The 18,613-nt window shown below is 50.7% G+C and overlaps 1 protein-coding gene across 1 annotated transcript in view; it reads left to right on the forward strand.

The window, feature by feature from the left end:
- Positions 1 to 18,613, forward strand: part of LOC147118294 (proteasome activator complex subunit 1-like) — a 1,298,587-nt gene that overhangs the window by 1,161,360 nt on the left and 118,614 nt on the right. The window contains exon 5 of the mRNA XM_085983882.1: positions 12,536 to 12,632. Within this exon, the coding sequence (XP_085840008.1) occupies positions 12,536 to 12,632 (97 nt within the window). The remainder of the gene's footprint in view (positions 1 to 12,535; positions 12,633 to 18,613) is intronic.

Raw genomic sequence — 18,613 nt, forward strand, 5'->3', positions numbered from 1 at the left:
ATCCCCATAGACCTGTATCAATCCCAAACCAACCCCACTGTCCCACTCTCTCCCCATAGCCCTGTATCAATTCCAAACTAACACCACTGTCCCACTCTCTCCCCATAGCCCTGTATCAATCCCAAACTAACCTCACACTCCCACCCTCTCCCCATAGACCTGTATCAATCCCAAACTAACCCCACTGTCCCACTCTCTCCCCATAGCCCTGTATCAATCCCAAACTAACCACACTGTCCCACTCTCTCCCCATAGCCCTGTATCAATCCCAAACTAACTTTACTGTCCCACTCTCTCCCCATAGCCCTGTATCAATCCCAAACTACCCCCACTGTCCCACTCTCTCCCCATAGCCCTGTATCAATCCCAAACTAACCCCACTGTCCCACTCTCTCCCCATAGCCCTGTATCAATCCCAAACCCCACTGTCCCACTCTCTCCCCATAGCCCTGTATCAATCCCAAACTAATCCCACTGTCCGCTCTCGCCCCATAGCCCTGTATCAATGCCAAACCACCCCCACTGTCCCACTCTCTCCCCATAGCCCTGCATCAATCCCAAACTAACCCCACTGTCCCACTCTCTCCCCTTGGCCCTGCATCAATCCCAAACTAATCCCACTGCCCCGCTCTCTCCCCAGAGCCCTGTATCAATCCCAAACTAATCCCACCGCCCGCTCTCTCCCCATAGCCCTGTCTCAATCCCAAACTAACCCCACTGTCCCACTCTCCCCATAGACCTGTCTCAATCCCAAACCAACCCCACTGTCCCACTCTCTCCCCATAGCCCTGTATCAATTCCAAACTAACACCACTGTCCCACTCTCTCCCCATAGCCCTGTATCAATCCCAAACTAACCTCACACTCCCACCCTCTCCCCATAGACCTGTATCAATCCCAAACTAACCCCACTGTCCCACTCTCTCCCCATAGCCCTGTATCAATCCCAAACTAACCCCACTGTCCCACTCTCTCCCCATAGCCCTGTATCAATCCCAAACTAACTTTACTGTCCCACTCTCTCCCCATAGCCCTGTATCAATCCCAAACTACCCCCACTGTCCCACTCTCTCCCCATAGCCCTGTATCAATCCCAAACTAACCCCACTGTCCCACTCTCTCCCCATAGCCCTGTATCAATCCCAAACCCCACTGTCCCACTCTCTCCCCATAGCCCTGTATCAATCCCAAACTAATCCCACTGTCCGCTCTCGCCCCATAGCCCTGTATCAATGCCAAACCACCCCCACTTTCCCACTCTCTCCCCATAGCCCTGCATCAATCCCAAACTAACCCCACTGTCCCACTCTCTCCCCTTGGCCCTGCATCAATCCCAAACTAATCCCACTGCCCCGCTCTCTCCCCAGAGCCCTGTATCAATCCCAAACTAATCCCACCGCCCGCTCTCTCCCCATAGCCCTGTCTCAATCCCAAACTAACCCCACTGTCCCACTCTCCCCATAGACCTGTCTCAATCCCAAACCAACCCCACTGTCCCACTCTCTCCCCATAGCCCTGTATCAATTCCAAACTAACACCACTGTCCCACTCTCTCCCCATAGCCCTGTATCAATCCCAAACTAACCTCACACTCCCACCCTCTCCCCATAGACCTGTATCAATCCCAAACTAACCCCACTGTCCCACTCTCTCCCCATAGCCCTGTATCAATCCCAAACTAACCCCACTGTCCCACTCTCCCCATAGCCCTGTATCAATCCCAAACGAACTTTACTGTCCCACTCTCTCCCCATAGCCCTGTATCAATCCCAAACTACCCCCACTGTCCCACTCTCTCCCCATAGCCCTGTATCAATCCCAAACTAACCCCACTGTCCCACTCTCTCCCCATAGCCCTGTATCAATCCCAAACCCCACTGTCCCACTCTCTCCCCATAGCCCTGTATCAATCCCAAACTAATCCCACTGTCCGCTCTCTCCCCATAGCCCTGTATCAATGCCAAACTACCCCCACTGTCCCACTCTCTCCCCATAGCCCTGCATCAATCCCAAACTAACCCCACTGTCCCACTCTCTCCCCTTGGCCCTGCATCAATCCCAAACTAATCCCACTGCCCCGCTCTCTCCCCAGAGCCCTGTATCAATCCCAAACTAATCCCACCGCCCGCTCTCTCCCCATAGCCCTGTATCAATCCCAAACTAACCGCATTGTCCCATTCTCTCCCCATCGCCCTGTATAAATCCCAAACTAACCCCACTGTCCCGCTCTCTCCCCATAGCCCTGTATCAATCCCAAACTAACCTCACATTCCCACCCTCTCCCCATGGACCTGTATCACTCCCAAACTAACCCCACGGTCTCCCCATAGCCCTGTATCAATCCCAAACTAAACTCACTGTCCCACTCTCTCCCCATAGCCCTATATCAATCCCAAACTAACCCTGCTGTCCCACTCTCTCCCCATATTCCTGTATCAATCCCAAACTAACCCCACTGTCCCACTCTCTCCCCATAGCCCTGTATCAATCCCAAACTAACCCCACTGTCCCATTCTCTCCCCATAGCCCTGTATCAATCCCAAACTAACCTCACTGTCCCACTATCTCCCCATAGACCTGTATCAATCCCAAACTAACCCCACTGTCCCACTCTCGCCCCATAGCCCTGTATCAATCCCAAATTAATCCCATTGCCCGCTCTCGTCCCATAGCGCTGTATCAATCCCAAACGAATCCCACTGTCCCACTGTCTCCCCATAGCCCTGTATCAATCCCAAACAAACCCCACTGTCCCACTCTCTCCCCATAGCCCTGTATCAATCCCAAACTAACCCCACTGTCCCACTCTCTGCCCATAGCCCCGTATCAATCCCAAACTAACCCCGCTGTCCCACTCTCTCCCCATAGCCCTGTATCAATCCCAAACTAACCCCACTGTCCCAATCTCTCCCCATAGCCCTGTATCAATTCCAAACTAACCCCACTGTCCCACTCTCTCCCCATAGCCCTGTATCAATCCCAAACTAACCCCACTGTCCCACTCTCTCCTCATAGACCTGTATCATTCCCAAACTAACCTCGCAGCCCCGCTCTCTCCCCATAGCCCTGCATCAATCCCAAACTAATCCCACTGCCCCGCTCTCTCCCCATAGCCCTGTATCAATCCCAAACTAACCCCACTGTCCCACTCTCTCCGCATAGCCCTGTATCAATCCCAAACTAACCCCACTGTCCCACTCTCTCCGCATAGCCCTGCATCAATCCCAAACTAACCTCGCAGCCCCGCTCTCTCCCCTTAGTCCTGAATCAATCCCAAACTAACCTCACTGTCCCACTCTCTCCCCATAGCCCTGTATCAATCCCAAACTAACCCCACTGTCCCACTCTCTCCGCATAGCCCTGTATCAATCCCAAACTAACCCCACTGTCCCATTCTCTCCCCATAGACCTGTATCAATCCCAAACTAATCCCACCGCCCGCTCTCTCCTCATAGCCCTGTATCAATCTCAAACTAATCCCACTGCTCCAATCTCTGCCCATAGCCCTGTATCAATCCCAAACTAACCCACTGCCTCACTCTCGCCCCATAGCCCTGTATCAATCCCAAATTAATCCCATTGCCCGCTCTCGTCCCATAGCGCTGTATCAATCCCAAACGAATCCCACTGTCCCACTGTCTCCCCATAGCCCTGTATCAATCCCAAACAAACCCCACTGTCCCACTCTCTCCCCATAGCCCTGTATCAATCCCAAACTAACCCCACTGTCCCACTCTCTGCCCATAGCCCCGTATCAATCCCAAACTAACCCCGCTGTCCCACTCTCTCCCCATAGCCCTGTATCAATCCCAAACTAACCCCACTGTCCCAATCTCTCCCCATAGCCCTGTATCAATTCCAAACTAACCCCACTGTCCCACTCTCTCCCCATAGCCCTGTATCAATCCCAAACTAACCCCACTGTCCCACTCTCTCCTCATAGACCTGTATCATTCCCAAACTAACCTCGCAGCCCCGCTCTCTCCCCATAGCCCTGCATCAATCCCAAACTAATCCCACTGCCCCGCTCTCTCCCCATAGCCCTGTATCAATCCAAAACTAATCCCACCGCCCGCTCTCTCCCCATAGCCCTGTATCAATCCCAAACTAACCCCACTGTCCCACTCTCCCCCCATAGCCCTGTATCAATCCCAAACTAACCTCACTGTCCCACTCTCTCCCCATAGCCCTGTATCAATCACAAACTAACCCCACTGTCCCACTCTCTCCGCATAGCCCTGTATCAATCCCAAACTAACCCCACTGTCCCACTCTCTCCCCATAGACCTGTATCAATCCCAAACTAACCCCACTGTCCCACTCTCTGCCCATAGCCCCGTATCAATCCCAAACTAACCCCGCTGTCCCACTCTCTCCCCATAGCCCTGTATCAATCCCAAACTCACCCCACTGTCCCAATCTCTCCTCATAGCCCTGTATCAATCCCAAACTAACCCACTGTATCACTCTCGCCCCATAGCCCTGTATCAATCCCAAATTAATCCCATTGCCCGCTCTCGTCCCATAGCGCTGTATCAATCCCAAACGAATCCCACTGTCCCACTGTCTCCCCATAGCCCTGTATCAATCCCAATCTAACTCCACTGCCCCACGCTCTCCTCATAGACCTGTATCATTCCCAAACTAACCTCGCAGCCCCGCTCTCTCCCCATAGCCCTGCATCAATCCCAAACTAATCCCACTGCCCCGCTCTCTCCCCATAGCCCTGTATCAATCCAAAACTAATCCCACCGCCCGCTCTCTCCCCATAGCCCTGTATCAATCCCAAACTGATCCCACCGCCCGCTCTCTCCCCATAGCCCTGTATCAATCCCAAACTAACCCCATTGTCCCATTCTCTTCCCATATCCCTGTATCAATCCCAAACTAACCCCACTGTCCCGCTCTCTCCCCATAGCCCTGTATCAATCCCAAACTAACCCCACTGTCCCACTCTCTCCCCATAGCCCTGTACCAATCCCAAACTAACCTCACTGTCCCACTCTCTCCCCATAGACCTGTATCAATCCCAAACTAACCCCACTGTCCCACTCTCTCCCCATAGCCCTGTATCAATCCCAAACTAACCTCACTGTCCCACTCTTTCCCCATCGACCTGTATCAATCCCAAACTAACCCCACTGTCCCACTCTCTCCCCATAGCCCTGTATCAATCCCAAACTAACCCCACTGTCCCACTCTCTCCCCATAGCCCTGTATCAATCCCAAACTAATCCCACTCTCCGCTCTCTCCCCATAGCCCTGTATCAATCCCAAACTAATCCCACTGTCCGCTCTCTCCCCATAGCCCTCTATCAATCCCAAGCTAACCCCACTGTCCCACTCTCTCCTCATAGACCTGTATCATTCCCAAACTAACCTCGCTGCCCCGCTCTCCCCATAGCCCTGCATCAATCCCAAACTAATCCCACTGCCCCGCTCTCTCCCCATAGCCCTGTATCAATCCCAAACTAATCCCACCGCCCGCTCTCTCCCCATAGCCCTGTATCAATCCCAAACTAACCCCACTGTCCCACTCTCTCCCCATAGCCCTGTATCAATCCCAAACTAACCCCACTGTCCCACTCTCTCCCCATAGCCCTGTATCAATCCGAAACTAACCTCACTGTCCCCCTCTCTCTCCCCATAGACCTGTATCAATCCCAAACTAACCCCACTGTCCCACTCTCTCCCCATAGCCCTGTATCAATCCCAAACTAACCCCACTGTCCCACTCTCTCCCCATAGACGTGTATCAATCCCAAACTAATCCCACCGCCCGCTCTCTCCTCATAGCCCTGTATCAATCCCAAACTAATCCCACGGCCTCGCTCTCTCCCCATAGCCCTGTATCAATCCGAAACTAATCCCACTGCTCCACTCTCTCCCCATAGCCCTGTATCAATCTCAAACTAATCCCACTGCTCCAATCTCTGCCCATAGCCCTGTATCAATCCCAAACTAACCCACTGTCTCACTCTCTCCCCATAGCCCTGTATCAATCCCAAATTAATCCCATTGCCCGCTCTCTTCCCATAGCGTTGTATCAATCCTAAACGAATCCCACTGTCTCCCCATAGCCCTGTATCAATCCCAAACTAACCCCACTGTCCCACTCTCTCCCCATAGCCCTGTATCAATCCCAAACGAACCCCACTGTCCCAATCTCTCCCCATAGCCCTGTATCAATTCCAAACTAACCCCACTGTCCCACTCTCTCCCCATAGCCCTGTATCAATCCCAAACTAACCTCACTGTCCCCCTCTCTCTCCCCATAGACCTGTATCAATCCCAAACTAACCCCACTGTCCCACTCTCTCCCCATAGCCCTGTATCAATCCCAAACTAACCCCACTGTCCCACTCTCTCCCCATAGACGTGTATCAATCCCAAACTAATTCCACCGCCCGCTCTCTCCTCATAGCCCTGTATCAATCCCAAACTAATCCCACGGCCTCGCTCTCTCCCCATAGCCCTGTATCAATCCGAAACTAATCCCACTGCTCCACTCTCTCCCCATAGCCCTGTATCAATCTCAAACTAATCCCACTGCTCCAATCTCTGCCCATAGCCCTGTATCAATCCCAAACTAACCCACTGTCTCACTCTCTCCCCATAGCCCTGTATCAATCCCAAATTAATCCCATTGCCCGCTCTCTTCCCATAGCGTTGTATCAATCCCAAACGAATCCCACTGTCTCCCCATAGCCCTGTATCAATCCCAAACTAACCCCACTGTCCCACTCTCTCCCCATAGCCCTGTATCAATCCCAAACGAACCCCACTGTCCCAATCTCTCCCCATAGCCCTGTATCAATTCCAAACTAACCCCACTGTCCCACTCTCTCCCCATAGCCCTGTATCAATCCCAAACTAACCCCTGTCCCACTCTCTCCTCATAGACCTGTATCATTCCCAAACTAACCTCGCAGACCCGCTCTCTCCCCATAGCCCTGCATCAATCCCAAACTAATCCCACTGCCCCGCTCTCTCCCCATAGCCCTGTATCAATCCAAAACTAATCCCACCGCCTGCTCTCTCCCCATAGCCCTGTATCAATCCCAAACTAACCCCACTGTCCCACTCTCTCCCCATAGCCCTGTATCAATCCCAAACTAATCCCACTCTCCGCTCTCTCCCCATAGCCCTGTATCAATCCCAAACTAATCCCACTGCCCCGCTCTCTCCCCATAGCCCTGTATTAATCCCAAACTAATCCCACTGTTCCACTCTCTCCCCATAGCCCTGTATCAATCCCAAAGTAATCCCATTGGCTGGCTCTCTCCCCATAGCCCTGTAACAATCCCAAACGAATTCCACTGTCCCACTCTCTCCCCATAGCCCTGTATCAATCCCAAACTAACCCCACTGTCCCACTCTCTCCCCATAGCCCTGTCCCACTCTCCCCATAGACCTGTATCAATCCCAAACTAACCCCACTGTCCCACTCTCACCCCATAACCCTGTATCAATCCCAAAATAAACCCCACTGTCCCACTCTCCCCATAGCCCTGTATCAATCCCAAACTAACCCCACTGTCCCACTCTCTCCCCATAGCCCTGTATCAATCCCAAACTAACCTCTGTCCCACTCTCTCCCCATAGACCTGTATCAATCCCTAGCTACCCCCACTGTCCTACTCTCTCCACATACCCCTGTATCAATCCCAAACGAACCCCACTGTCCCACTCTATCCCCATAGCCCTGTATCAATCCCAAACTAACCCCACTGTCCCACTCTCCCCATAGACCTGTATCAGTCCCAAACTAACCTCACTGTCCCACTCTCTCCCCATAGCCCTGTATCAATCCCAAACTAACCCCACTGTCCCACTCTCTCCCCATAGACCTGTATCAATCCGAAACTAACCCCACTGTATCAATCTCTCCCCATAGCCCTGTATCAATCCCAAACTAACCCCACTGTCCCACTCTCTGCCCATAGCCCCGTATCAATCCCAAACTAACCCCGCTGTCCCACTCTCTCCCCATAGCCCTGTATCAATCCCAAACTAACCCCACTGTCCCAATCTCTCCCCATAGCCCTGTATCAATTCCAAACTAACCCCACTGTCCCACTCTCCCCATAGCCCTGTTTCAATCCCAAACTAACCCCACTGTCCCACGCTCTCCTCATAGACCTGTATCATTCCCAAACTAACCTCGCAGCCCCGCTCTCTCCCCATAGCCCTGCATCAATCCCAATCTAATCCCACTGCCCCGCTCTCTCCCCATAGCCCTGTATCAATCCAAAACTAATCCCACCGCCCGCTCTCTCCCCATAGCCCTGTATCAATCCCAAACTAACCCCATTGTCCCATTCTCTTCCCATATCCCTGTATCAATCCCAAACTAACCCCACTGTCCCGCTCTCTCCCCATAGCCCTGTATCAATCCCAAACTAACCCCACTGTCCCACTCTCTCCCCATAGCCCTGTACCAATCCCAAACTAACCTCACTGTCCCACTCTCTCCCCATAGACCTGTATCAATCCCAAACTAACCCCACTGTCCCACTCTCTCCCCATAGCCCTGTATCAATCCCAAACTAACCTCACTGTCCCACTCTTTCCCCATCGACCTGTATCAATCCCAAACTAACCCCACTGTCCCACTCTCTCCCCATAGCCCTGTATCAATCCCAAACTAACCCCACTGTCCCACTCTCTCCCCATAGCCCTGTATCAATCCCAAACTAATCCCACTCTCCGCTCTCTCCCCATAGCCCTGTATCAATCCCAAACTAATCCCACTGTCCGCTCTCTCCCCATAGCCCTGTATCAATTCCAAACTAACCCCACTGTCCCACTCTCTCCCCATAGCCCTGTATCAATCCCAAGCTAACCCCACTGTCCCACTCTCTCCTCATAGACCTGTATCATTCCCAAACTAACCTCGCTGCCCCGCTCTCCCCATAGCCCTGCATCAATCCCAAACTAATCCCACTGCCCCGCTCTCTCCCCATAGCCCTGTATCAATCCCAAACTAATCCCACCGCCCGCTCTCTCCCCATAGCCCTGTATCAATCCCAAACTAACCCCACTGTCCCACTCTCTCCCCATAGCCCTGTATCAATCCCAAACTAACCCCACTGTCCCACTCTCTCCCCATAGCCCTGTATCAATCCGAAACTAACCTCACTGTCCCCCTCTCTCTCCCCATAGACCTGTATCAATCCCAAACTAACCCCACTGTCCCACTCTCTCCCCATAGCCCTGTATCAATCCCAAACTAACCCCACTGTCCCACTCTCTCCCCATAGCCCTGTATCAATCCCAAACTAATCCCACTTTCCGCTCTCTCCCCATAGCCCTGTATCAATCCCAAACTAATCCCACTGTCCGCTCTCTCCCCATAGCCCTATATCAATCCCAAACTAACCCCACTGTCCCACTCTCTCCCCATAGCCCTGTATCAATCCCAAACTAACCCCACTGTCCCACTCTCTCCCCATAGCCCTGTATCAATCCCAAACTAATCCCACGGCCTCGCTCTCTCCCCATAGCCCTGTATCAATCCGAAACTAATCCCACTGCTCCACTCTCTCCCCATAGCCCTGTATCAATCTCAAACTAATCCCACTGCTCCAATCTCTGCCCATAGCCCTGTATCAATCCGAAACTAACCCACTATCTCACTCTCTCCCCATAGCCCTGTGTCAATCCCAAATTAATCCCATTGCCTGCTCTCTTCCCATAGCGTTGTCTCAATCCCAAACGAATCCCACTGTCTCCCCATAGCCCTGTATCAATCCCAAACTAACCCCACTGTCCCACTCTCTCCCCATAGACCTGTATCAATCCGAAACTAACCCCACTGTCCCACTCTCTCCCCATAGCCCTGTATCAATCCCAAACTAACCCCACTGTCCCACTCTCTCCCCATAGCCCTGTATCAATCCCAAACTAACCCCACTGTCCCACTCTCTCCCCATAGCCCTGTATCAATCCCAAACTAACCCCACTGTCCCACTCTCTCCCCATAGCCCTGTGTCAATCCCAAACTAACCTCACTGTGCCACTCTCTCCCCATAGCCCTGTATCAATCCCAAACTAACCCCACTCTCCCACTCTCTCCCCATAGCCCTGTATCAATCCCAATCTAATCCCACTGCCCCGCTCTCTCCCCATAGCCCTGTATTAATCCCAAACTAATCCCACTGTTCCACTCTCTCCCCATAGCCCTGTATCAATCCCAAAGTAATCCCAGTGGCTCGCTCTCTCCCCATAGCCCTGTATCAATCCCAAACGAATTCCACTGTCCCACTCTCTCCCCATAGCCCTGTATCAATCCCAAACTAACCTCACTTCCTCGCTCTCTCCCCAAAGCCCTGTATCAATCCCAAACTAACCCCACTGTCCCACTCTCTCACCATAGCCCTGTATCAATCCCAAACCCCACTGTCCCACTCTCTCCCAATAGCCCTGTATCAATCCCAAACTAACCCCACTGTCCCACTCTCCCCCCAATAGCCCTGTATCAATCCCAAACTAACCCCACTGTCGCACTCTCTCCCCATAGCCCTGTATCAATCCCAAACTAACCCCACTGTCCTGCTCTCTCCCCATAACCCTGTATTAATCCCAAACTATTCCCACTGCTCCACTCTCTCCCCATAGCCCTATCTCAATCCCAAACTAATCCCACTGCCCCGCTCTCTCCCCATAGCCCTGTATTAATCCCAAACTAATCCCACTGCTCCACTCTCTCCCCATAGTCCTATCTCAATCCCAAACTAATCCCACTGTCCCACTCTCTCCCCATAGCCCTGTATCAATCCCAAACTTATCCCACTGCTCCACACTCTCCCCATAGTCCTGTGTCAATCCCAAACTAATCCCACTGTGCAACACTCTCCCCAGAGCTCTGTATCAATCCCAAACTAATCCCACTGTGCAACACTCTCCCCAGAGCTCTGTATCAATCCCAAACTAATCCCACTGTGCAACACTCTCCTCATAGCCCTGTATCAATCCCAAACTAATCATGCTGCCCCGCTCTCTCCAGTTGGATTAGGTCGATGATCAGCCGTGATCTTATTGAATGGCGGAGCAGGCTCGAGGGGCTGTATGGCCGACTCCTGCTCTTATTTCTTATGTTCTTTTGTTCTCTCGCCCCATAAGATATTTTTTATTTGTTTATGGGATCTGGGCGTCGCTGGCGAGGCCAGCATTTATTGCCCATCCCTAGTTTCCCTTGAGAAGGTGGTGGTGAGCCTCCTTCTTGAGCCGCTGCAGTCCGTGTGGTGATGGTACTCCCACAGTGTTGTTAGGGAGGGAGTTCCAGGATTTTGACCCAGTGACGATGAAGGATCGGCGATATATTTCTAAGTCAGGATGGTGTGTGACTTGGAGGGGAACTTGGAGGTGGTGCTGTTCCCATGCGCCTGCTGCCCTTGTCCTTCTAGGTGGAAGAGGTCGCGGGTTTGGGAGGTGCTGCCGAAGAAGCCTTGGCGAGTTGCTGCAGTGCATCTTGTAGATGGTACACACTGCAGCCACGGTGCGCCGGTGGTGGAGGGAGTGAATGTTTAAGGTGGTGGATGGGGTGCCAATCAAGCGGCTGCTTTGTCCTGGATGGTGTCGAGCTTCTTGAGTGTTGTTGGAGCTGCACTCATCCAGGCAAGTGGAGAGTATTCCATCACACTCCTGACTTGTGCCTTGTAGATGGTGGAAAGGCTTTGGGGAGTCAGGAGGTGAGACACTCGCCGCAGAATTCCCAGCCTCTGATCTGATCTTGTTGCCACAGTATTTATGTGGCTGTTCCAGTTAAGTTTCTGGTCAATGGTGACCCCCCAGGATGTTGATGGTGGGGGATTCGGCGATGGTAATGCCATTGAATGTCAAGGGGAGGTGGTTAGACTCTCGCTTGTTGGAGATGGTCATTGCCTGGCACTTCTGTGACGCGAATGTTACCTGCCACTTATCAGCCCAAGCCTGAACATCGTCCCGGTCTTGTTGCATGCGGGCATGGACTGCTTCATTATCTGAGGAGTTGTGAATGGTGCTGAACACTGTGCAGTCATCAGCGAACATCCCCATTTCTGACCTTATGTTGGAGGGAAGGTCATTGATGAAGCAGCTGAAGATGGTTGGGCCTAGGACACTGCCCTGAGGAACTCCTGCGGCGATGTCCTGGGGCTGTGATGATTGACCTTCAACCACCACAACCATCTTCCTTTGTGCGAGGTATGACTCCAGCCAGTGGAGAGTTTCCCCCCCGATTCCCATCGACTTCAGTTTTACTAGGGCTCCTTGATGCCAGACTCGGTCAAATGCTGCCTTGATGTCAAGGGCAGTCACTCTCACCTCACCTCTGGAATTTAGCTCCTTTGTCCATGTTTGGACCAAGGCTGCAATGAGGTCGGGAGCCAAGTGGTCTTGGTGGAACCCAAACTGGGCATCAGTGATAATACTAAAAGTGTGAGAGACAGCGAGACAGTTGTTTAAATAGATTTCCCCAGGTGTGTGCTCAGAGAATTTGTGCTAATCTAATGGTTTTCTAATGATTGCATTTATGAATGTTTCATTCTTACAGAAAAAGAAAAAGGAGGATGAAAAGAAGGAGAAGGACAAGGACAAGGAAAAGGAGAAAGAGAAGGATAAAGATAAAGATAAAGATGATGAAGACAGTGGTGAGCATTGTGTGATTACAATGACTAACTATTACATAGAATTTACAACACAGAAACAGGCCATTCGGCCCAACTGATCTGTGCCAGTGTTTATGCTCCACACCAGCCTCCTCCCACCCGCTTCTTCATCTCACTCCATCAACATCTTCTTCTATTCCTTTCTCCCTCATGTGCTTATCCAGCTTCCCCTTAAAGGCATCTCTGCTATTCGCCTCGACCACTCCCTGTGGTAGTGAGTTCCATATTCTCACCATATAGAAACATAGAAGATAGGAGCAGGAGTCGGCCATTCGGCCCCTCGAGCCTGCTCCACCATTCAATGCGATCATGGCTGATCATCCAAATTCAGTACCCTGTCCCTGCCTTCTCCCCATATCCCTTGATCCCTTTAGCCTTAAGAAATATATCTAACTCCTTCTTGAATATATTTCATGAATTGGCCTCAACTGCCTTCTGTGGTAGAGAATTCCACAGGTTCACCACTCTCTGGGTGAAGAAATTCCTCCTCATCTCAGTCCTAAATGGCTTACCCCTTATCCTTAGACTGTGACCCCCTGGTTCTGGACTCCCCGGCCATCGGGAACATCGTTCCTGCATCTAGTCTGTCTAGTCCTGTTAGAATTTTATAAGTTTCAATGAGATCCCCTCTCATTCTTCTAAACTCCAGCGAATATAAGCCCAATCGACCCAATCTCTCCTCATACGTCATTCCTGCCATCCCAGGTATCAGCCTGGTGAATCTTCGCTGCACTCCCTCCATGGCAAGAACATCCTTCCTCAGATAAGGCGACCAAAACTGCACACAATACTCCAGATGTGGTCTCACCAAGGCCCTGTACAGCTGCAGCAAGACATCCTTGCTCCTGTACTCGAACCCTCTCACTACGAAGGCCAACATACCATTTGCCTTCTTAACCGCCTGCTGCACCTGCATGCTTACCTTCAGCGACTGGTGCACAAGGACGCCCAGGTCTCCTTGCACTTCCCCTTCTCCCAGTCTATTGCCGTTCAGATAATAATCTGCCTTCCTGTTTTTGCCACCAAAGTGGATAACCTTACATTTATCCACATTATACTGCATCTGCCATGCATCTGCCCAATCACCCAACCTGTCCAAATCATATTGGAGTTTCTCGGCATCCTCCTCACAGCACACACGCCCACCCAGCATTGTGTCATCTATTACATCTAGTTCCCTCGTCCAGATCATTAATATATATTGTGAATAGCTGGGGTCCTAGCACGATCCCTGCGGTACCCCACTAGTCACTGTCTGCCACTCGGAAAAAGACCCATTTATTCCAACTCTTTGCTTCCTGTCTGCCAGCCAGTTCTCTATCCAAGTCAGTACCTTGCCCCCAATCCCATGTGCTTTAACTTTACACGCTAATCTCTTATGCGGGACCTTATCGAAAGCCTTCTGAAAGTCCAAATACACCACATCCACTGGTTCTCCCTTATCTATTCTACCAGTTACATCCTCAAAAAATTCCAGTAGAATAGTCAAGCACAATTTACCTTTTGTAAATCCATGTTGACTTTGTCCGATCCTGTCACTGTTTTCCAAGTGCTCTGCTATTACATCTTTTATAATAGACTCTAGCATTTTCCCCACTACCGATGTCAGGCTTACCGGTCTATAATTCCCCGCTTTCTCTCTACCACCTTTTTTGAATAGTGGGTGAACATTAGCTACCCTCCAATCCATGGGAACCACTCTCTGGGTAAAGAAGATTTTCCTGAATTCCCTATTGGATTTATTAGTGACTATCTTATATTTACGGCCCCTAGTTCCGGTCTCACCTGCAAGTGGAAATATCTTCTCTACGTCTACCCTATCAAACCACTTTCATGATCTTAAAGACCTCCATCAGGTCACCCCTCAGTCTTCTCTTTTCCCAGAGAAAAGTGCCCCAGCCTGTTCAATCTTTCCTGATAGGTATACCCTCTCAGTTCTGGTATCATTCTAGTAAATTGTTTTTGCACCTTCTCCAGTACCTCTACATCCTTTTTGTAATGTGGAGACAAGAACTGTGCACAGTGCTCCAAGTGTGGTCTAACCAAGGTATATGGAGACCAGAACTGTGCACAGTGCTCCAAGTGTAGTCTAACCAAGGTATATGGAGACCAGAACTGTGCACAGTGCTCCAAGTGTGGTCTAACCAAGGTATATGGAGACCAGAACTGTGCACAGTGCTCCAAGTGTAGTCTAACCAAGGTATATGGAGACCAGAACTGTGCACAGTGCTCCAAATGTGGTCTAACCAAGGTATAAGGAGACCAGAACTGTGCACAGTGCTCCAAGTGTGGTCTAACCAAAGTATATGCAGACCAGAACTGTGCACAGTGCTCCAAGTGTGGTCTAACCAAGGTATATGGAGACCAGAACTGTGCACAGTGCTCCAAGTGTGGTCTAACCAAGGTATATGGAGACCAGAACTGTGCACAGTGCTCCAAGTGTGGTCTAACCAAGGTATATGGAGACCAGAACTGTTCACAGTGCTCCAAGTTTAGTCTAACCAAGGTATATGGAGACCAGAACTGTGCACAGTGCTCCAAATGTGGTCTAACCAAGGTATATGGAGACTAGAACTGTGCACAGTGCTCCAAGTGTAGTCTAACCAAGGTATAAGGAGACCAGAACTGTGCACAGTGCTCCAAGTGTGGTCTAACCAAGCTATATGGAGACCAGAACTGTGCACAGTGCTCCAAGTGTGGTCTAAGCAAGGTATATGGAGACCAGAACAGTGCACAGTGCTCCAAGTGTGGTCTAAGCAAGGTATATGGAGACCAGAACAGTGCACAGTGCTCCAAGTGTTGTCTAACCAAGGTATAAGGAGACCAGAACTGTGCACAGTGCTCCAAGTGTGGTCTAACCAAGCTATATGGAGACCAGAACTGTGCACAGTGCTCCAAGTTTAGTCTAACCAAGGTATATGGAGACCAGAACTGTGCACAGTGCTCCAAATGTGGTCTAACCAAGGTATAAGGAGACCAGAACTGTGCACAGTGCTCCAAGTGTGGTCTAACCAAAGTATATGCAGACCAGAACTGTGCACAGTGCTCCAAGTGTGGTCTAACCAAGGTATATGGAGACCAGAACTGTGCACAGTGCTCCAAGTGTGGTCTAACCAAGGTATATGGAGACCAGAACTGTGCACAGTGCTCCAAGTGTGGTCTAACCAAGGTATATGGAGACCAGAACTGTTCACAGTGCTCCAAGTTTAGTCTAACCAAGGTATATGGAGACCAGAACTGTGCACAGTGCTCCAAATGTGGTCGAACCAAGGTATATGGAGACTAGAACTGTGCACAGTGCTCCAAGTGTAGTCTAACCAAGGTATAAGGAGACCAGAACTGTGCACAGTGCTCCAAGTGTGGTCTAACCAAGCTATATGGAGACCAGAACTGTGCACAGTGCTCCAAGTGTGGTCTAAGCAAGGTATATGGAGACCAGAACAGTGCACAGTGCTCCAAGTGTTGTCTAACCAAGGTATATGGAGACCAGAACTGTGCACAGTGCTCCAAGTGTGGTCTAACCAAGGTATAAGGAGACCAGAACTGTGCACAGTGCTCCAAGTGTGGTCTAACCAAGGTATAAGGAGACCAGAACTGTGCACAGTGCTCCAAGTGTGGTCTAACCAAGGTATAAGGAGACCAGAACTGTGCACAGTGCTCCAAGTGTGGTCTAACCAAAGTATATGCAGACCAGAACTGTGCACAGTGCTCCAAGTGTGGTCTAACCAAGGTATATGGAGACCAGAACTGTGCACAGTGCTCCAAGTGTGGTCTAACCAAGGTATATGGAGACCAGAACTGTGCACAGTGCACCAAGTGTGGTCTAACCAAGGTATATGGAGACCAGAACTGTGCACAGTGCTCCAAGTGTAGTCTAACCAAGGTATATGGAGACCAGAACTGTGCACAGTGCTCCAAGTGTGGTCTAACCAAGGTATATGGAGACCAGAACTGTGCACAGTGCTCCAAGTGTGGTCTAACCAAGGTATATGGAGACCAGAACTGTTCACAGTGCTCCAAGTGTGGTCTAACCAAGGTATATGGAGACCAGAACTGTACACAGTGCTCCAAGTGTGGTCTAACCAAGCTATATGGAGACCAAAACTGTGCACAGTGCTCCAAGTGTGGTCTAACCAAGGTATATGGAGACCAGAACTGTGCACAGTGCTCCAAGTGTAGTCTAACCAAGGTATATGGAGACCAGAACTGTGCACAGTGCTCCAAGTGTAGTCTAACCAAGGTATATGGAGACCAGAACGGTGCACAGTGCTCCAAGTGTGGTCTAACCAATGTATATGGAGACCAGAACTGTGCACAGTGCTCCAAGTGCAGTCTAACCAAGGTATATGGAGACCAGAACTGTGCACAGTGCTCCAAGTGTGGTCTAACCAAGGTATATGGAGACCAGAACTGTGCACAGTGCTCCAAGTGTGGTCTAACCAAGGTATATGGAGACTAGAACTGTGCACAGTGCTCCAAGTGTGGTCTAACCAAGGTATATGGAGACCAGAACTGTGCACAGTGCTCCAAGTGTAGTCTAACCAAGGTATATGGAGACCAGAACTGTGCACAGTGCTCCAAGTGTGGTCTAACCAAGGTATATGGAGACCAGAACTGTGCACAGTGCTCCAAGTGTAGTCTAACCAAGGTATATGGAGACCAGAACTGTGCACAGTGCTCCAAGTGTGGTCTAACCAAGGTATATGGAGACCAGAACTGTGCACAGTGCACCAAGTGTAGTCTTACCAAGGTATATGGAGACCAGAACTGTGCACAGTGCTCCAAGTGTGGTCTAACCAAGGTATATGGAGACCAGAACTGTTCACAGTGCTCCAAGTGTGGTCTAACCAAGGTATATGGAGACCAGAACTGTGCACAGTGCTCCAAGTGTAGTCTAACCAAGGTATATGGAGACCATAACTGTGCACAGTGCTCCAAGTGTGGTCTAACCAAGGTATATGGAGACCAGAACTGTGCACAGTGCTCCAAGTGTGTTCTAACCAAGGTATATGGAGACCAGAACTGTGCACAGTGCTCCAAGTGTGGTCTAACCAAGGTATATGGAGACCAGAACTGTGCACAGTGCTCCAAGTGTGGTCTAACCAAGGTATATGGAGACCAGAACTGTGCACAGTGCTCCAAGTGTAGTCTCACCAAGGTATATGGAGACCAGAACTGTGCACAGTGCTCCAAGTGTGGTCTAACCAAGGTATATGGAGACCAGAACTGTGCACAGTGCTCCAAGTGTAGTCTAACCAAGGTATATGGAGACCAGAACTGTGCACAGTGCTCCAAGTGTGGTCTAACCAAGGTATATGGAGACCAGAACTGTGCACAGTGCACCAAGTGTAGTCTTACCAAGGTATATGGAGACCAGAACTGTGCACAGTGCTCCAAGTGTGGTCTAACCAAGGTATATGGAGACCAGAACTGTGCACAGTGCTCCAAGTGTGGTCTAACCAAGGTATATGGAGACCAGAACTGTGCACAGTGCTCCAAGTGTGGTCTAACCAAGGTATATGGAGACCAGAACAGTGCACAGTGCTCCAAGTGTGGTCTAACCAAGGTATATGGAGACCAGAACGGTGCACAGTGCTCCAAGTGTAGTCTAACCAAGGTATATGGAGACCAGAACAGTGCACAGTGCTCCAAGTGTGGTCTAACCAAGGTATATGGAGACCAGAACGGTGCACAGTGCTCCAAGTGTGGTCTAACCAAGGTATATGGAGACCAGAACTGTGCACAGTGCTCCAAGTGTGGTCTAACCAAGGTATATGGAGACCAGAACTGTGCACAGTGCTCCAAGTGTGGTCTAACCAAGGTATATGGAGACCAGAACTGTGCACAGTGCTCCAAGTGTGGTCTAACCAAGGTATATGGAGACCAGAACAGTGCACAGTGCTCCAAGTGTGGTCTAACCAAGGTATATGGAGACCAGAACGGTGCACAGTGCTCCAAGTGTG

This window comes from Somniosus microcephalus, chromosome 4 (genome assembly GCF_052327205.1).
Source record: "Somniosus microcephalus isolate GS21.2 chromosome 4, FLI_Smic_1.0, whole genome shotgun sequence".
Classification (NCBI taxonomy): domain Eukaryota; kingdom Metazoa; phylum Chordata; class Chondrichthyes; order Squaliformes; family Somniosidae; genus Somniosus; species Somniosus microcephalus.